At 43.8% G+C, this 20,549-nt stretch overlaps 1 protein-coding gene across 3 annotated transcripts in view; it reads right to left on the bottom strand.

Annotated features, from left to right (window-relative positions):
• Nucleotides 1-20,549, bottom strand: part of LOC141127342 (ATP-dependent 6-phosphofructokinase, muscle type) — a 225,782-nt gene that overhangs the window by 125,730 nt on the left and 79,503 nt on the right. Inside the window, exons 1-3 of one of the 3 annotated variants that reach the window (XM_073613676.1) lie at nucleotides 19,276-19,438; nucleotides 15,166-15,219; nucleotides 3,350-3,445 (exon numbers count right to left, since the gene is read on the bottom strand). In XM_073613676.1, coding sequence (XP_073469777.1) covers nucleotides 3,350-3,445; nucleotides 15,166-15,219; nucleotides 19,276-19,399 — 274 coding nt within the window. In that variant the 5' untranslated portion in view covers nucleotides 19,400-19,438. Of the gene's footprint in view, nucleotides 1-3,349; nucleotides 3,446-14,558; nucleotides 14,677-15,165; nucleotides 15,220-19,275; nucleotides 19,439-20,549 lie in introns of those variants that run through there. The other 2 variants (XM_073613677.1, XM_073613678.1) reach the window with 2 other exon arrangements.

The raw sequence follows: 20,549 nt of genomic DNA, 5'->3' as shown, positions 1-20,549 counted from the left end.
CTATCAAAAGCCTTATGGAGATCCAACGAGAAAAGCCTAGGTTCCCGAGTAAGAGGAGCATTCCAATTTGCACGTACCACTGAGATCAGCGTTAGGGACCTACAAATCTGATCTAATGTTTGGCATCCAGTAATAAATCCTGACTGATCTTTATGAATATACTGTGCCAAAAAAGTATTAAGACTTAAGGCCAAAAGTTTTGTAATAATTTTTAAATCACAGTTAATTAACAAAATTGGGCAGTAATTAAGAATGTCAGTAGAATCTCTATTAGGTTTAGGAATAACACTTATATAGGCCTTAGTTTCGTCCAGAGGAACCACTTCACCATCCCATAAAGAGTTAAAACAAAGAGCCATATATGGAACCAGCTGTTCAGAAAACTTTTTAGAATAATTATTAGGAAGACCATCAGGGCCTGGTGACTTATGCAATGATAGCATCTTAATGGTATCATGAATCTCCTCACAAGTAAAAGGCTGGTCCATGAGCTCCCTATGAGCTTCCTCAATAGATAGGAGAGGAAGGTAATGCAGGAAATCTTTAATAGACGAAGGGGCAGCATCTCAGGGTTGACCATATAGATCAGCATAAAAATTGTGACATTCTTGAAGAATTTTTTGGGGATCCTGAGATATATGCCCCACCGAAAGTCTAATTTTGGGGAGAGCCAAATGAGAGTCTTTAGGGGTGAGTTTATGCGCCAATAGAGATCCTGGTCGATCATGACAAGTAAAAAGCTTATGATTTGTCCACCGGAATTGCTTTTCTGTTTTTGTGGCAAGACAAATGTTAAGTTCCAAGTGGGCTTGTTCAAGTTTGGTTAACAAATTGGAGAATTGGGAGTTTTTATGTTGGGTGGCTAGAGCTTCTTATTCCTTATTTGTGGCAGATATCAACTCATCGCATGCTTTTTTAAGTCTGCAGGACAACTGCATAAAAAACCCTCTAACAGAGGCCTTGTGCGCAGCCCAATTAATTGCAATGGCAGTGTCTTCCGCTTCATTAACTTCAAAATAAGCTTTCAAGCGAGTAGTAATATCCAGACATTAAGATTTATTACTGAGGAGGGATTCGTTTAGATGCCAATGTGATTTGGCCATCCCGGTTGTCAGATCAGAAAACAGCAGCATTACCGGATCATGGTCTGACCAGGGAGAAGAGATTATTTTAGCAGAGCATAATTTAGGTAGGAGTCCCGAGAGAATAAATTCAAGGTCAATTCGAGAATAAAGATTATGAGCTCTAAAGAAATGGGAACAATCTCTCAAGGTGGGATTAGCCTCTCACCAAGCATCAACAAGATCCTAGTGATATAGCAATTGAGCAAATTTATGACTTTGTTTAGTGGGGGATCCAAGAGCAACAGCATGCGATTTATCGAATACGTGGTCTAAGGCTAGGTTAGAATCCCCTGCTAATATGACATCCCCCTCAAAGTCAGGTGCTAAGGACTGTAGCAAGAAGTGAAAAAATTCTACTTGGTTTGTATTAGGAGCATAATAAACCAAGAAAGTTACCAAGCTCTCTCCCAGATGTCCCTTCACCAAAAGATAGCGCTCCTCCTTATCTCTGAGAACTTTAGCTTCAATAAACAAAAGCCATCTAGATAGACAAAGTGCCACTCCCTTTTTTTTCCTGAGGCATTTGCAAAAAAACAAGTAGGAAAATCTTTGTGTATATATCGGGGGGGGGGTTTTCAAACAAATATATTTTTAACAGTGAGTGTGGTTTTCATTCAGTAAAGTTCGTTCATTCCCAAATCAAATGTTAAAAGCAAATGTTTTTTGAAGCACTTTCAAATGACATTCGTCATGCAATCAAATGTATTGATGAGAATATTCATTTGAACATTCATTTGAATAGTCAACAAGTGTATGGCCAACATTGTACTGTATGGCACCTACACATGACTGCACTGCGCCCTCATTTGCTCCTTACTCCCTTAAGGGTGAATTCATAGTACAAAATGTTACTTTCATTTATATGCTTATTTTTCTTTTATTTAAAATGTTTTTAACTTGCTAAAGGTTTTATTGCAACGATCAGCTAAAATTCACCATATGCAAGTTAAACTGTCACTATGGCCAGCGTTCTGTATGTAAAGGTAAATTATAGAACTGTTTTTTTCTCTCCTAAAAATGTCCTTGCTTGTGACTGACAAATTCATTGATGGCTCATTTAATCTTTTCAGGTAGGAATAAGATATCAGTTTACAACAAGTAAAGGCTTGCAGTTGTTTAAGCTGCAAAATGCTGCCCCCCCCCCCCCCAAAAAAATAAAATAAAAGATACAACACATTTGAGCAAAAAGTTAGATAATATCTGCAACCAAAGGATATCATTATCCTTCCGGCGAGATCCCCCAAACAGCCCAAATATTGTTAGAATGGTTTACTGCATTGTGCTGGACCATCATTTCACAAGATTTGTGCTACTCAGCATTCCTCATGATCTCATCGTAGGGTGGTGCTACCATTCCCTACAGTATGAAAGGCAAGTATATTAACCAACTTTTTTTTTTATCCACAGGGTTTTTTGTTTTCTTTCTTTAAGTTTGCTGCAGTGATTTCTCATGCGGGAAGGGGTCTTAGATGAATCAGCAGGCTTTACTTGTTTTGTTAGTCCCAATTTAAAGTATTGTATACCTGATGTTAAAAACCCAGTTTTATTTATTTATTGTTGCGGTTTGTGTCCTATTGGGAAGATTTCTCCTCTTCACCTCCTGCCTGGAGACACAACAAGAAGTGAGAGGAAATATCTCCAAAGGGAAATCCCTCTCTGAGACATCAAACACGGGATTTTTTCCCCTCTGTTCCTGTTATGACAGCTGTAAAAGTTTGTATCTCCCATCAATTTCTATACTTCTCCACTGTCTGAAACTGAAAAAAGTTGGATTTAGATACACTTTAAATAGCTAATGTGAAAAAATAATGATTGTAGGCATCAAAACATTTATGAATGTTAACTGAGTATCCTTATATCTGTGATAAAATGACAAAAATAACAAAACTCAACATAACTGGTATGTCATTAAAGAATCTTTTGGTAGGTTGCATAGTTAGTCTGACACTGTGGCTGAAGAAAATTCAAGACAGCATGACCAAAGATGGCCAGCAGTGACGAGTGATAGAAAAAAGCGTCAGAAGTCCAGAATCCCAAAGAGCTGAAAAGATCTAAGGACTGACCGTGAGCATACTCATTTCTTCCTGGGCAAGTTGTCGTTTTTAGTCTTTTTTTTTCCTCTTTCGGTGTCTAAAATGTCTGGTCAATTTTCATTCATTATAAATTGTTTGGTAGACAATAGCAGACAGCTCAAAGCTATACATGAGATAAGAAAAACAGATTACCTTGTGCATCTCCTCCTGATGTAAGCACTGCAATAGCTTTACCGATTCCCAGAGTTTGGGCATCACGCTGCTCATTTCTCCCCAGCATTTCGTTATCTGCAAGTCAAGACAAAATCCTGCATGAAACCAGCTAGGGACAGCCTGTGTGCCTCTGAGAAGTTTGTGGAGTGAGGTAAAGAGAAGAGTCCACAGTGTTTTGTAAGTCACACTATCCCTAGCATTACAGGCTTCCCAGAATGACAAGTCAAAATGTCACTACAGGTTACTTTCTATGCAGTGTCAGCCAAACATAATCCTTTATTCACGTGCAGTCCAGTCAACGTCTACTTAAAACAGGCAATTAAACAAAACACAAATAATGGTGCATGCGATATTCATTCTTAATAATTGGAGGCGGGAGAAATTATGGTGAATCACATCAACTCAATAACACAGTGCAATGCTAGAACCATAACAAACTGGTAGAAATAAAAATCATCAGAAAACAACAATAATTAGTAGTTTTTAATACATTTTGTCAGTGTCTCTTAAATACATAAAACATTGACTAAGCTAGTACCCTGCTATGTTATCTAAAGCCAGTCTGAGAAGTTAATAATAATGTAGCAAGAGGGTCTTGCACCAATCTCAATCGGTAACCAGGGAGGATGGAGGAATCTCCACTGCCGGCTAATGTATTAAGGCAGCTACAGCATTCGCGGCTGCCTGAATACCTGAAGGGCGACCACATTTTATAGTGTTTTCTGCCCGGTTCAGTGGATTTTTAAATCAACTTTTGTTGAACTGGGTGGTGCTGACAGGGCCACCCACAGTTTGAATTTTGTCTGATTCCTGCTTAATCAGTCAAAATCCCAGTTATCAATGGCCAGCTTAAAGAGGAACTTCAGGCCCCATTCAATAGTTCGATGCACATGCCAAAAGTCTCTGGCCGGCCATCAGGACTTGGTAGAGCCCTGCGATGCATCTGTGCTGAGTTGTGCTCACACATGCACAGGAAAAGAGGTCCTGGACCTCCTTCACTATGGCGTGTTTGCACCTGGAAAACCGCAAATTCACAGATGTGCTCAAAGGTCAGCGCATCTGCGCAGGTGTTTGCAAAGTCATTCTCGCCTAGGTGAAAAAAAAAATTAAAAAGTCCTTAAAAGGTGAAGGTCCGCTTTAAGGTTCATCTTTTGTTTCTTTACCGTACATCACGGGACACAGAGCCATAGTAGTTACTTTGTGGGTTATAGGCCACCTTTAGGTGATGGACACTGGCACACCCTAAGACAGGAAGTTCACTCTCTATATAACCCCTCCCATTACTTGGAGTACCTCAGTTTTTTTCGCCAGTGTCTTAGGTGTTGGTCACGAGTAAAGATGTGCTATGCTGAGCTCCACTGGAATATTCCTTTGCTGGGGCTAGCTATGCAACCGGATGCATTCAAAGTGTCTTTTCAGGCCGAATTGAATGGTACCTGGGCCTCGTGGCAGAAGAAACGAGGTTTAGCCCGTAACGCTTCTCTTTTTAGAGAGCTGGACCCTGGGATCCAGTGCTTTGTTTTTTTTAGCCATAAAGTTTCCTGGTGGGGTGCTCTACAGGTCCAGGGGTGTGTATCCCCCGATAAAAAGGGGCCCCGGTCCCTGAAGGTTTTTTAACGGAGCCCACCAAGAGGGGTGAAGATTGGGTATGTTGGTTTTACCACAGAATCCCTGCGGCGGAATAAGGTAAGTGGAGATCCCTAAGGAATTTTAAATTTTTCTTATGGTTTGTCTCCTTTAAAAGTAAATGCTGTCATGCCTAAAGTCACCACTGGGGGCTGTATAGAACACGTACCTTGTTCATGCCTTCCTTAGACCGCTCTGTGTCAGCAGAAGCTGCAGACTTCCCCCCAGCTAGCAGTCCCAGGCCTCCAGTAAGATGTTGGGAGGGGGATTTTTTCTAAAAACACCCCCCACCTGGGCAGAAGCTCTCCCCTTCTCCCTGGATAGATAGGGGGAGGCCAGAACAATCCGCGGATGCCGCTCCGTTCTCCACCACCTCTGCACGGCGGTATGTCACCAGCTCTCCTCCTCGCCGCCCCCCACACACACGCACGCACGCGCACCGATCCCGTCAGATCAGAGGCTCGCACGGGAAATCGCTCTTTTGAAAAGAGGGGGGTGCGGTGGGAAGATGGAGGGGGCGTGGCTTGGTGCGGCGTTAGCGTGCGGCAACGTCCAGCGCGGGAGTGCATTTAAAAGCTCCATTTTGCAGGATGACGGAGGGACACAAGAGCAGAAGGGGGCATGTAAGTGGTGACACAGGCATTCCCTTGGCACATTTACTGAAGTATCAGGCTGAGCATTAATAGCAGCGGCAGTTGCTGGACTATTTGCTCAAGCAGTGGGTGCAATTTCTTCTGGTAGTACCTCTGCATTTGTGCATTGGGCTATGGTCAGAAGGGGAGGTAGAAACACCCCAAAAAGGGCTCAAAGTGTCTCCCTCAAGGTCTAAGAAGTTTAGTCTCATCTCTACAATGGCATTCTTCCCTGAGAGATCTGAGATGGTTTGTCAGAGTGAGCCATCGGGACCGTCAAATGTTGCAACTGTTTCCAACACTGCAGCCCCTGTCTATATTACTGAAGAGGTTTTTTCCTCAGCTATGACAGGATTGGAGGAAAGGTTAGTGGCTTTAATCGCATCTTCCCAGAGAGGGACAAAACGCAACAGGTCCCCTTCCACTACCCGGGACTCTCAAACAGAGGAACTGGGGGCGGGAGAAGAAGAATTTCCCTCAGGGGACTGTGAAGAGGCTGATGACTCCTCTTGAGGGGTCAAGTGCGGAAAGACCTCCTTCAGCTTCACAATCTGAGAGATTGATGGTGCAATCTCTTATTGAGTTGGTTCTCTCCACTTTTATGCTACCTTTAACTGAGTCGGTTGATAAGCCCACTTCTTGTTTGGGTTCGCTAAAGCCTCCTCAAGCTGTGCATGCCTTTCCTGTCCATTCATTGCTGGAACAGCTTACATATTCTGAGTGGGATCACCCAGATAAGCATTTTTTTCCTGCCAAAAAGTTTTCAACTCTTTATCCTATGGAGGAAAAATTCACCAAAAAGTGGGAGATACCAGCAATTGATGCTGCTATATACTCTGTGAATAAAAGTTTGACTTGTCTGGTAGACAATGCTCAAATGCTTAGGGATCCAACGGATAAAAAATTGGAATTCCTGTTAAAAAACGCATTTTCTCTGGCAGGTTCAGCGACTCAACCTGCAGTGGCAGCAATTGGTGTATGTCAATCCTTGAAAGACCAGTTTAAACAGGTGCTTAAGGTTATCCCTAATCAGCAGGCCCAGGATTTAGCTGAGCTACCAGGTGCCTTATGTTTTGCAATAGACGCTATGAGAGATTCTATTCTTCAGGCCTTGCGCCTTACGCTTGGGCTGGTACATATGCGTAGAATACTATGGTTGAAAAATTGATCAGCCGAAGTGCCTTGCAAAAAGCTCCTGGCTAGTTTCTCATTCGTTCATTGACAGACACAGCCTTCTTTATTCAGAATGGTAGGGTTATATCATCACCGCAGGAGTAGGACTAGGCAGAACAAAAAACAACCCCTGGCTACGCCCATGGGCTGTCCTCTGTCAGTATATAACCCCCTCCCTGCTCTAGGTATTCAGTTTTTTCTGCCTAGTCAGGAGTAAGGACCTAGTTCCCTGCTGGGATCTCTAGTCCTGGGAATTTTTTTGTTGTTTGTTATTTTCTTTTTCCTGGATTTTTTCCGGTGAGATCTACAATCAACTGCCGGGCTGGACAACGGGCTGGACGCTTGATCCAGTGGTCACCCCAGTCTGGCCAGCGAGTGCGCACAGACCACAGCTACGCGCTAGGTGGACAGGGGCTGGCCCTGCGAGTTAAACGTCTCGCGAGGTCGCATACGTCTGGGTTTCGGCCTGTGTATCGTTCCTCATGGTCGACAACCCCCCCACTTTGGTGGCGAGGAGGATCTGTCTGGGAACGTTACCCACGCTTTTCGCTGGAGAGGTAAGTAAATAGTCTTTTTTTCCCCGGAGTGGTGTGGGGTGCGGGTACTCCCTGGGGTGGTCGGTACCTCCGGGGCACTCCTCCACCCTTCCTTCTCCTCCTCCCCCCCTCCCATTCCGGGTGAGGCCCAGGCTCCCGGCCTAGGACATGGTTCCCCTTTTCCACCATCAGGTTGTTATGGGGGGCATCTAGAGTACTGACTGGCTGTCTGTCCCACCATGGGACAAACAGCCCAAAATTTAGCCCACGGCTTTTGCGGTCTACTGGGCCTCTTTTTTGTACTATTGGGCCGCGGCTTCTGTGGCCTCCTGGATCGGCGCCCCTGTAAGGGGCCCCAGTCTGTGCCCCCTGTGAGGGGCCCCGGTCTGTGCCCCCTGTGAGAGGCTCAGTTTTTCGCCCCCTGTGAGGGGCTCCCGGTCTGCGCCCACTGTGAGGGGCCCCCGGTATTCGCCCCTGTTAGGGGCTCTGTTTTGTGCCCCCTGTAAAGGGGCCTTGATCTATGCCGACTGTGAGGGGCCCCGGTCGACATCCCATATGAGGACATCGGGCGGGGGGTATTTCCCCCTTCTGTCTCCTATCTGGCTCTGAGGACATGGCCCACCTTGCGGGTTGGTGACCATGCTCCCTATCTTGTCAAGGAGTGAGGATGATTGCAGTAGGGCATGAAAAAGCGCTGGTTATCGCACTTATTTCATCTGTGCAGGAACCTATCAAGGATGCAGCGGTGGCTGCGCGGAGTGCCGTTACCTCATAAGCCGTCTTGCGCGGCGAAAGCGTTCCCTTTTCCCTCTTATCTTGACAATATTGTCCTTGAAGACTGGGAGGGTCTAGAGTGCATCTGTGTTTCTAAAAAAAAAAAAACAAAAAAAAAAAACGCTTGCTGTGAGGTACCCATTTGGGAATTCCTCTGCCTTTGCTGCATTGCCGAACCTATGGTCTAGGCACTGCAGTATGTCAGCTACGCCTCTTGGCCATAGTTCCCCTGGTTGCTGAGCTTCTAAAGTCTCCTCAGTGGTGCTTAGACAAGTATTTTGGGGGCTACCCTGGATGACATTACTGCCAATGGGCGTCTACTGCCGGACTGCTTGCTGTTCTCCGTGGGGGGATATGCAAGCTCCGTTGCTACAGAGTGTGGTCGTTACGGTTCCCGTGTTGGGAACAGTTTAAGGCCCTGACCTGTCTTGTGTGGGTACAGGTGGTCAGGATGGAGTCCGATAGCACGGCGGTAGCACCCCTTCATCATTGGGACCTTTTATGCAGGATCACGGTTGTGGGGGTTCCGGTCATTCTATTATCCCGGGTTGGGTCCAGTCGGTCTGGGTACGCCGACCGAGTGCGCCTGGTCGCCGGCGTTCTTTGTTGACTGCCTCTCAAAAAGGAAGAAGGTCCCAGGGCCGTTCTTCTATCCTGCCTTAGAGTCACTGGTTTTAAAGGCCTGGCTATGTTGAGCCAGGTGCGGCAGTTCCGACACTGTTGATGGCTAGGGAGTCCATCTTCTAGGACGTTTTAACCTCCGGGTGTGGAGAGCGCAAATATCCTGGTGTGAATCACCGGGCATTAATCCTTGTTCTTTCTAGGTGGCTCCAATTCTGACACCCAAGCAGGAATGCGCCTTGAGTACCATCGAGGGCCAGGTGTCAGCCTGGGTGGTCGTCTTCAGCATCCCCTGGTCTCGCGCTCCCTGGTGCATACCTTTATTCAAGGGGTTAGATGTTTGTTGCCACCGGTGCGTTTTTTTTCTACCACCGTGGGATCTGAATTTGGTGTTTCAGTTCTCCAGGAGCCGCTCTCTCCCTCTCTCAAAATATTGGGAGATTCCACTGCTTACTCTGTCTCGGAAGGTGGCCTCTTGGTGGCTTTCACCTCTGCTCATAGGGTGTTGAAAAGGGTGGCGTTATCTTCTCGTTCACCTTACCCGGGTTTAGGCGGTGCTTTGCCCTTTTTCTATAGTTCCGTCCCTGGGTTTCCATTTGAACAAGGACATTGTGTTTCCTTTCTTGTGTCCCTGGTAACACATCCCAAGGAATTTGCCTTATCTGCCTGAGTCTTTTGGAGGTCAAGCTCTCTGTACTCACGGACAGGCCAAGAGAGGGGCTGTCTGCTTCTTCTGCAACCTTCTTCTGGATGGATCAAAGAGATGATGACTCTGGGCTGTTCTGTCAGGAATCGGGTTCCTGCTTTCCCTGTTACGGCGCATTTTTCTTGGGCGCCTAGTGCGTCTTGGGCCTTCTGTCTTCAGGCGTTCGTGGCGCATTTTTTCACAAGTTCTACGAAGTTGATGAGTTGGCGTCTGCGGGTGCCTTTATTGGCCACAAGCTTTTTGCAGGCTTAAGAGGGTCTAATCCCTCTTGAAGAGGTATCGTTCAGGTTGGGTTTCAGCTTGTCCTGTGGGAAGCTCCTGTTACCTGGTTGGCTTTTGTGTTAGCCTTGGGATTTTTCGCTGTCCCACCCCTCATGTTCAGCACTGCTTTGGGACGTCCCTACTGTTCTGAATAAAGAAGGCTGTGTCTGTCAATGAACGAATGAGAAAATAGGATTTTTTACTTACCGTAAAATCCGTTTCTCCGAGTTCATTGACAGACACAGCACCCACTCCTCTATGGAGTTTTTTGATACTTCTATTACTGATTGCTACTAAACGGCATACCTAGAGTAGGGAGGGGGTTATATACTGACGGAGGACAGCCCATGAACGTAGCCATGGGTTGTTTTTTTGTTCTGCCTAGTCCTACTCCTGCGGAGATGATATAACCCTACCGTTCTGAATAAAGAAGGCTGTACCTGTCAATGAACTCAGAGAAACTGATTTTATGGTAAGTAAAAAATTCTATTTTTCCTTTCCGCGGTGAACGGCTGTTTGGGGATGATTTGGATAAATACATCCAAAAAATTTCTAGTGGAAAAAGTACCCTTTTGCCAGTTAGGAAAAGGAGTAAACGTATTTAATTTAAACAAGCTCCTTCTCCAGTGCCAGGGGCATCAGCCTCCAGGCAGTCACGACGGCCTCCGCCGTCAGGTTCAAGAGGTAAACCTCAGGGTCAACCCCAGGGACAAAAGAAGTCCCGGGGGAGAAAACCTACAAAACAAAATACTAAAGCCACCTTATGAAGGGGCGCCCCTGCTCGTTCAAGTGGGGGAAGACTTCTGCAGTTCTCAAGGGTCTGGCAGGAAAAGTGTCGAGACAAATGGGTGACTTCCTCAATAGCTTTAGGGTACAAGCTAGAGTTCTGAGAGTCCCCGTCTCCATGTTTTCTCAGATCAAACGTTCACAAGGATCCAGAGAAAAAGTCTCTCTTTCAACCGTCTTTTGTCTCAAAAAGTGATCCCCATGGAAGAGCAGGGATTAGGGTTTTATTCAAACCTTTTTACGGTGCCAAAAAAAATGGAGATGTCAGACCCATTCTAGATCTCAAAGAGCTAAACCGGTTCCTGAATATCGCTCTTTTCGCATGGAGTCAATCCGATCAGTAGTCTCAATCCTACAAGGAGGAGAACTTCTGCCGTCAATCGACAGCAAGAATGCATACCTCCATGTGCCTATTTTCCCCGCTCACCAGAAATATCTTTGTTTCGAGGTAGAAAATCTTCATTTTCAGTTTGTAGCTCCGCCTTTCAGGATAGCTACTGCACCTCGAGTGTTTACAAAGGTCCTGGCCCCTCCTCTAGCCATATTAAGGACACAAGGTATAACGATTATAGCTTACCTAGATGATCTGATCTTGATAGACCAGTTGGTAGCCCACTTAGATCAAAGTATGGACACCACATTCATCTACCTGGAATACTTGGATTCTCAGCCTAGAGAAATCTTCCTTAAAACCGTTAAGGAGATACTTGGGTCTGATCATAAATACAGCCCAGAAAAGTATTCTTGCCCCAGGCAAAGATTAGCGCCATAAAGAAACTGATTCAGGTGGTCAAAGCAAAAAATAATCCTTCTATTTGGCTTTGCATGAGGTTGTTGGGAAAGATGGTGGCTTCATTTGAGGCCGTTCCTTATGCTCAGTTTCATTCAAAGCTGCTGCAAAACAGTATCCTATTAGCTTGGAACAAGAAGGTCCAAGCTCTATATTTCCCAACGTGTCTGTCTCCAAAGGTGCGCCAGAGCCTCAGTTGGTGGTTGATAACCAAGAATCTGCAAAAGGAAAAATCCTCCCTTCCTGGAAGGTGGTAACAACAGATGCCAGCCTTTCGGGTTGGGAAGCAGTCCTGGAAGAGGCGACTGTCCAAGGGAAATGATCCAAATCAGAAATGGCCTTGTCCCTCAACATTTTAGAGATTCGGGCAGCGCACTTGGCCCTGAGGGCCTGGACATTCGGGTTATGGAATTGTCCTGTCAGGATCCAATCCGACAATGCCACAGCCGTGGCTTATATCAATCACCAAGGGGGCACAAAAAATCGTGCGGCCCAGAGAGAGGTGAATCATATCTTAACTTGGGCAGAAAACAATGTACCTTGCCTGTCGGCAGTCTTCACTCCAGGAATAGAAAATTGGCAGGCTGACTATTCGAGTCGCCAGCAGTTGTTCCCGGGAGAATGGTTCCCCTACCCCCCCCCCCCCCAGATCTTCCTGGCAATATGCCGAAGATGGGGGATCCCGGACATAGATCTGTTTGCGTCCAGGTTGAACAAGAAGATCGAGAACTTTGTGTCAAGAACATGGGATCCGCTAGCATGCAGAATAGATGCCTTGGTGGTCCCGTGGAATCAGTTCTCACTGATTTATGCATTCCCTCCTGTTCTGCTGCTTCCACGATTTCTTCGCAGGATCAAGCAGGAAGGGAAGTCGGTGATTCTTGTAGCCCAGAAGATCTTGGTATGCAGAGATCATAAAGATGGCAGTAGGGGACCTATGGACCCTACCGCCACGTCCAAACCTACTCTTGCAAGGTCCGGTATTCCATCCTACCTTAGAAATGCTAAATTTAACGGTTTGGCTATTGAGGCCCACATTCTGAAGAAGCGTGGGCTGTCAGGTTCAGTGGTATCTACCTTGATTAATGCAAGGAAGCCGGCCTCTAGAATAATTTATTATAGAGTCTGGAAGGCATATGTTTCCTGGTGTGAATCCAGGGGTTGGCACCCCAGGAAGTGTGGCATAGGTAGAATCCTTGACTTTCTGCAAATAGGGTTAGAGATGAAGCTGGCCTTGAGTACTATCAAAGGCCAGGTCTCGGCCTTATCGGTATTATTTCAATGACCACTTGCTTCGCATTCTTTGGTCCGTAGCTTTATACAGGGGGTAACGCGGCTTAATACACTGGTTAGATCACCCCTGAAACCTTGGGACTTGAATTTAGTTCTGTCGGCTTTACAGAAACAGCCTTTTTGAGCCGATACGACATATTCCCTTGGTTCTTTTGACAAGGAAATTCGTTTTTCTGGTAACCATATCTTCTGCAAGAAGGGTATCAGAGTTGGCTGCTCTTTCTTGTAAAGAGCCATATTATTATTCACAAGGATAGGGTAGTATTGCGTCCTCATCCTAACTTTCTATCGAAGGTAGTGTCAGGTTTTCATCTAAACCAGGATATTGTTCTGCCTTTGTTTTTTCCAGAACCCTGTTCTACGGAAGAAAAGTCACTACATTCTCTTGATGTGGTGAGAGCAGTCAAAGTCTACTGGAAGGCGACTGCTCAGATTCGAAAAACGGATGTTTTGTTTGTGTTGTCTGAAGGTCCTAAAAGAGGACAGGCAGCATCAAAATCTACTATTTCTAAATGGATTCGGCAAGTAATTGTTCAAGCTTATGGTTTGAAGAGGAAGATACCACCCTCTCAAATCAAAGCGCACTCCACCAGGGCTATTAGTGCTTCGTGGGCAGTGCATCACCAAGCCTCCATGGCTCAAATCTGCAAGGCCGCAACTTGGTCTTCAGTCCATACATTCACCAGATTCTATCAGGTGAATGTAAAAAGGCATGTGTGCTGCAGGAAGCAGTATAAGTCCTCTGGTCTCATGGTGCCCTACTTTTGTTGTGTCTCCCTCCCCTCAGTTGGCATTGCTCTGGGACATCCCACATAGTAACTACTATGGCTCTGTGTCCCGTGATGTATGATAAAGAAAATAGGATTTTTATAATAGCTTACCTGTAAAATCCTTTTCTTGGAGTGCATCACAGGACACAGAGTTCCCTCCCCTCTTAATACACGTATATTGCTTTGCTACAAACACTGAGGTACTCCCAGTAGTGGGAGGGGTTATATAGGGAGTGAACTTCCTGTCTTAGGGTGTGCCAGTGTCCATCACCTAAAGGTGGCTAATAACCCACATAGTAACTACTATGGCTCTGTGTCCCAGGTAAGCGGTTATAAAAATCCTATTTTTTGAAGGTAAAAAAAAAAAAATGTGCATTTTCTTTTTCTTAGGAGCCTGCAGGGCATTGCACCCTCAATCAGCAGCCGGAGGTGCTGAAGTATGTTACACATCACACGCTAAAAATGTGTGTAACATGCTCACTTGGGTGCTTCTGTCAAGACATAGCTACATCCACTCTGGAGCCAGGAGTCAAGTATTATAGCAGCATATTATACCCAAGATACTAGGCGGCACTAGCTCCGGTACAAACTGGACCCCACAGCATCCGGTCCAGCTAACTGTTGGGGGGGCAGCTTCCTTCACTCCCAGACTGTGTGCACCTAATCGGGGTGCCAAGCAGTTTCATTGCAAGGGGGAAGGCTAAAAACAAACAAACAGATAGGCATCTAAAGATGGCCATACATGGCTCTATTCTGAGTCAGCCAAAATTTGAGCCATTAGTGGCCCTGCTGACACCACCTGGCTGAACAAACTTTGGCTGAGAAATCGAAGGAGCTGGAAAGAAAAAAAAAGTCTAAACAGTGACTGCAACCAATCAGCTGCAGTCATCGTTCAAGTATTCTAAGAGCCACGAGTCCTAGCTGTCTGAATACAATAACCAGAAGGGGAGATTTAACCATTCACACTGTTTATTTTAATTTATCAATTACAGCTACTTATATAATACCTTCAATTTAGCTATACATTTCTCTTGTTTAGCAAATCTTGCTAAGACTTGTGAAAAGATACTTTTACCTCTGCGTCTTTCCTATGCTTACCTCAAATGGGGATCACATTCTACCTTTTTTTTCTAACTTTATTAAAATGCCACAAAATGACATTTCATTCAAGCCTTTGTAAACCTTTTTTTTTTTTATATAAAAAAAGATGATTTACTTACCTGTTTTTGTACAGAGCAGCCCCTTAACTCCTGTTCTGGGGAACCCCCATAGCAAGCCGGCTACTGTGGAGGCACTTCTGCAAGCACGCTCACAAGCCGTGTTGTTTGCATCCTTAGACACACACAGTGCGGCTTGGTCCCGTCCCCTGCTCCCTCTGTCAGAGCCTCCTGTGAATACAGGAAGAAGGGGGAAGAGCTGCTGCAAACGGGACAGGGCGAGATTGAGAGAAGACTCAGGTAAGTGTTTAAGGGGGAGCTGCCATTGAAAGCATTGAAAATACAATATGTTCTACCTTTTTCAGCACACACCCACTCAGTGCATTGGTGTGAACTAAACTAACAGGACATAAGGCAAAATGTGCAATGTCTATGACCAATGCAGCCCATTGTGTATGGTGTAAATGGGTCTTCAGATGTTAACTTTTTGAAAACACTGACAAAACATTAACACATTTTGCTTCTGACAACCATAAGCAAGCAATCATAAAAGCTAATTACCAATAAACAAATTCTTTTTGTATAATGAGATACAACCATGTGTTTTTACAGTTTTGATGAGTTTTAAATTAAACAATAGGTATAGTATAATAAAAAATAAAAAAGTCACCTTTCTGTGAGTCACTGAAGCTGGCAGCAGCAAAGTCCTGCTCTTCCAGGCTATCTGTTAGCAAAAACAGGAATTCTTAGGAAAACATGCAATGGAAGGGTTACATAGCAACATTGAATATGCATCTAGGTTAACTGTCATAGTATCACATATAATTAATATTCCATACTTCTTACAATGCTCTTTGGGTTAAATATGGGCTGAAACGCAAAGAGAACACAGAAAATCGTTAATTCCCAAATCTTGGTTGGTTTGAAAAATGTTTTCCTTGACAGCAAACAGCACTTAGTAAGCTGGTCATGTACAGCAGAAGTTACAGCCAAACATTTCAAACCCATGACAAATCATTCAGAGCATAATGAATTGTGATTCTTAATAAGGAACCTGTTGCTATGTCAATGGTAGCTACAGTTATGCCAAGTCCGTACTTCATTCATTCAAATCCTGAAAGATTTCAACTAAATACTCAATTAATAAAATCCCTAACTTACAGTACGTATTACTATTAGTTCAATATACACATAATACATGATATTTTTTACAAAATGTATCCATTCTAGTCACTGTAAGCTTTATTTGTAAAATCTAATCTAAAAAAACTCCACTTTGAATTTGTTTCATAAATTTGTATGAAACTTAAAAACATATAAAATATATATTTAGAAAAAAAAAATATATATATATATATATAATTGCACTATGGAATAATCGGAATAATTTGGACCCATGTTAGGTTTTTACCATGGTAGATCCACCCGATTCTAGTCCATCTGTTTAAGTTGTGCCTAGTTACATGTGGTGTGTTAATGTGCATTATGTTGCACGTCAATGTGTGTTGTATTGAGGCAGCCCTCTGAATTCGATGGGCTGCCAAAACGCCAAAAAAAATAAAAAATAAAAAAAGGACCACCACTAAATTTGACTATGGTGTGTTGTGGCATGCTGCAACGCATGTGTGTTACCTTGATGTGTTGGGGTGTCATTCAAAATGAATGGCACTGCAATGCATGTAAGGTGTGTTATGTGTGTATATGTGGAGATGCTAGTGGGCCCTATGCTCCTGGTTCCTCTCTGGTGTGTGTTTTCTGTATGTTTCATTAAAGGAGATGCCGACACCGGCCTCATAATGTCACTGACCTCCTTCAAGATTCTACTTAGCAATATAAAGAGAACACGTTAGAAAAGCAGAAATTTCAGCTTATATCAAACCCTTAGCGGTCACAGCAGGACTAGTACATGAAGAGGTCCCTTCACAGATATCAGGCAGGAGGTCAAAATTTTCACCTCACCAGCTAAAATGAAAACAAAATGTTTTTGCTGCGCATTCTCTTTGCAAACTCATTTGGGGAGGCTGTTGACAAAATTATTTCACATCACAACTAAACCTAGCTTTTAAAGGCCAACGCTTTCCTGCAAAGGAAAGAGAATATCAATTGTAGCATATTACTCACAATTTGGAACAGTTTTTTTCTGATGTTGATGGTTTTTCATCACTTGTATCAAACCAAGACATCCCATGTTACTTGTTTCAAAATGCATACAATTGCAAATATATTTTATGGGATTTTCAAGCATGTTACTGTATTTAATTTTTCAGAGAGAAAGAACTTCCAATAAAAGGCATGCATTGTGTTCTTCACGTATGTTATATGTAGTTCTGCTGCTTAAAAGAAAGAGCTCTGGACCAGTGGCGGCCCATAATGCAGGGCGCCGCCCCCCCATCCATGCGTCCGGCCCCCTAATCTACATGCAGGGCGCCGAATGCATGGATCCCAACAGGGTTTATTTTTTCTTGAGCCAGAGGCTCTAATAGGCTTCAAAAAAGGGTGGGCTTGGGGCACAGGGCACTACACCCTGAGCCCACCCAGTTGTGCGACAATAGCGAATTAATATTTGCTATTGTCACATTGATTCTGCTCCCAGGCCAATCAGTAAGTAGGTCCTGAGATCGGGGAGTGGGGCAGTCCACGCTCTATAGACTGTTATCTCCCTTTAGCCGGAGCTAAGTACGGAGCTGGGAAGCACCTTCCATCCAGAAATAGCAGCACAGGGTAACAGAGCCGGGGACTGGGGAGGGTGTATATGGTGTGCGTGGTGGGCTGCAGGGGGGCCGTGGGCCGTGGTCAAGTCCGTCTGCCACCCCCCCATGACCGATGGAGCACCAGCCGCCATTGCTCTGGACAAAAAATGCACAGATAGCAGTGCCACTGAGTAATAGTGTTGTCTGTAATGGCACAGAAAAAAGCTTGCAGTTTCTCCATCTTTTAACTGCAGTAAAAATGCAGATGTATGAACAGGGACTTAAAGAGAACCTTCCCATGCAAGGCAAAGCAATGGGTTCGCTTTAACTGTTGCCCATGCAAGGTTGTATGCTAACCTGTAACTCCATTCACCAGTGGCGGTGAGAAGTCCTCCTACTCCAAATAGCAACTGAGAACTCTTTCACTAGCCCCCTATGACAGCAATGGGTGCCCAAGCAGCCAACAGTCAATCACGATCGTGATAACTTGGGTAGAAGGGTAGTTGGTCAAATGCTCAGCCATACTGGGAAGTACTGGATATGTCACATTGCTTCCCAGGGTAAACAGAGTACCAGGGAAGCATAGGGAAGGTAAGCATTAGCACCCATGGGACAAGCATTTAAGTCAATTGATCGCTTTGTCCCGCATGTGCCACTTACAGGCTTGGAGATGTATGCAGTATCTGTAAACACACACTGAGGCATGTTTTGAGATCCCATACAACTGAACTGACCTGCAAATTACAGGTTAATGCATAAAAGTAGTACTCGGGACTTAAGAAAGTACCACAATGTGCATTCCTGGAAACAATACATTTTCTCAAGGAATGTATTTACCTGCATTGGATAATGCAGACGCATGTCTGGCTTTGCTACTAAGGCAAATTGAAAACCAGGGCAAGGTTTGCTCTGTTTACATTTTTTTTAAAGTCTGCAATATTTTTAAAGGAATGTTGGTATTTTTCTGTAGCATACGTCAGTTGTAAGACAGATTTGCTGCTTGTCATTATTTTGTGGTTAAGCATTTATAAAAAAAAATAAAATAAAAAATACCATAAATAAATAAAATACAAAAAATACCTAGATCAAGGTTTAATCTAGGTCAGTGCCAAGGTTAGTGTTTGGGTCAGGATCAAAGGTCAATATTTTTTTTTTTTTATATATTTATTTATTTTACTATTTTGGGCCAGTTTTCCTTTGATAATAAAATAATAAAAAAAAAAAAATAAAGGACCATTTACCACCAAATGAAAGCCCAATTTGTCCTGAAAATCATGCAGTATAATCCACCTGGATGCCCCAATTAGTTGTGATATGTACCATTTTACTAACAAGTCAAGTTGCATAATTGTGCTTAGGGATGAAGATTTGTTTTACCCTTAGGCGTGAAGGGGTTAATTATTTCCGGACCAGGCCAAAACCTTCATTTCTTAGATAGGAATGCAAAACATGTTACATTATCACCACTACTGCAGTTCTGACACCTGTCAAGCTAGATTTCAGAGTTACAAACAACTTGAAATTACTTTGACATTTACATGCATGCATATTTTACTATGTAATTAGCAGTTGAAAACAGTTTTGTGCATTCTATTTAAATTGTCTTTACAGCAGTCCGTTTCAGCCAACTCTGCAAAGCATTTTCCTACAAAACAGAAAGGTGTACTAGGATAAATACAGGCCCCGTCATTGCTGACCTCTTCTTGGAAATGCATGTTTTTGGCTGTCTATAGTTTCTGTACTAAGCCACTGACCCAGAACAAGCACACTGCAAGTCAAAACTGATCTGCATACTTGTTTCGGGTCATTGACTTAGACAGAATTGAAGCCATTGAATCAGCCTGACAATCCAGAAACTAGTATGTATAAAAGTAAAGATAAGCAATGGCAGCCTCTAAACTTCCTAAAAAATGAGAAGCAATAAAAAATTATTTAAAATGCTATATTTTGCATGGATTTTTACAGGCAGTTTGCTACAATAATTAGGCAGTAAAAGCTTGCGCCACTAAATGTTTTTCAGTTCTTTTTCCCTTACTGCTGAATGTCATAAAGCTAAAATGTTAGTCACAATTAATATAAAACATACTAACCAGTAATTTCTGTCTTTCTTTTCCTGAGCCGAAAGAAACTGAAGAAGAGTAAAACCCCAACGGAGAGCGACACTGAGATTAAAAGTTTGATGAAAACCCTATCAAGTTCAATGGCTGAACACATAGCCTGTGGTGGCAGTCATTGGTTCATTGATATTTATAGACGTCTCAAATCCACAAGCAGCTGATGGCAAGCCCCTCCTACTGGTGACATGTGGCATAGCAGGGATGCTGAGGACATGATATGAATAGCTCGCTCTAGACCAAATAACCTCAGGAAGGGCTTTACTACAGAGCAGCCATTTAAATGATACAGCACTTTTCATCATTACAGTAAAGCACAATTTGGTACATACAGGTCATTGTAATATAAACAACACTGACAAAATAGGTAGGGAGACTGCAAGCTGAACCTACAATTAATGAGCTAAATTGCATAGAACAATTATTGTTATTCCATTTTTTTTTAAATTATTTATTTATATAAACCAATTAAACAATTCAACATATAAAGTTTACAACATCATTTTGGAACATAAGAGAGTCAACCAGAGTGAGATTGATTAGCAGGCACAGAATGAAACACTAGATTGATACAAAATCCCATGGAATAATATATACAGCCGTTGACACTACGGTGAGTGATGGTTTCCCTGTTAAGGTCTGAGTTTCAATAGTAAAAGAAAGTTTTTCACCGATTCACAAAACGGAGAAAATCCTCTGTTTTGCCCAGAAGTCCTCTATTGCCAGTAAGGTCCAGGAGACCAGCTAAAAGATTTTGACTAGGTGGTATATGGTGCCCATGACATTACACCGTATTATTCCCCAATTACCAGACACATGCTGGTGGTGTGGCGCAGATCAGGGGGCACAATGTTCTACATTTTCTAGGACTGTCCAAAAATCAGACCATTTTGGCAAGAGGTGGCCTGTACCATTAAAGATCTAACAAATGTTGATTTAGCAGGGAACCCTGTAGCCTGCCTGCTGCACCTCACAGAGTGGCCAATCAATCAAAAAATACAAAGCCTCTCTCATGATCCAGCTGTTGAATGCAGCAAAGGCTTGTATTCCTTTGTGCTGGAGATCTGTGACTCCGCCTTTGAGGTCTCTTTGGTACTCCAAAATGAATGAACCCAGGGACATGGAGGGCCCTACGGCCACCTTGTACAATCGGGAGGAGACCTTTTGGGATACCTGGAGGCTGTGGCAATACTTTATATACACTGATGCCTATTTATGGGAGGTTTTGCAACCCGGTTGAATCAGGGGGA

Source organism: Aquarana catesbeiana, linkage group LG02 (genome assembly GCF_042186555.1).
Source record: "Aquarana catesbeiana isolate 2022-GZ linkage group LG02, ASM4218655v1, whole genome shotgun sequence".
NCBI classification, from domain to species: domain Eukaryota; kingdom Metazoa; phylum Chordata; class Amphibia; order Anura; family Ranidae; genus Aquarana; species Aquarana catesbeiana.
Note: the sequence above shows the minus strand (reverse complement) of the source record. Positions and strands in the feature narration are given on the sequence as shown.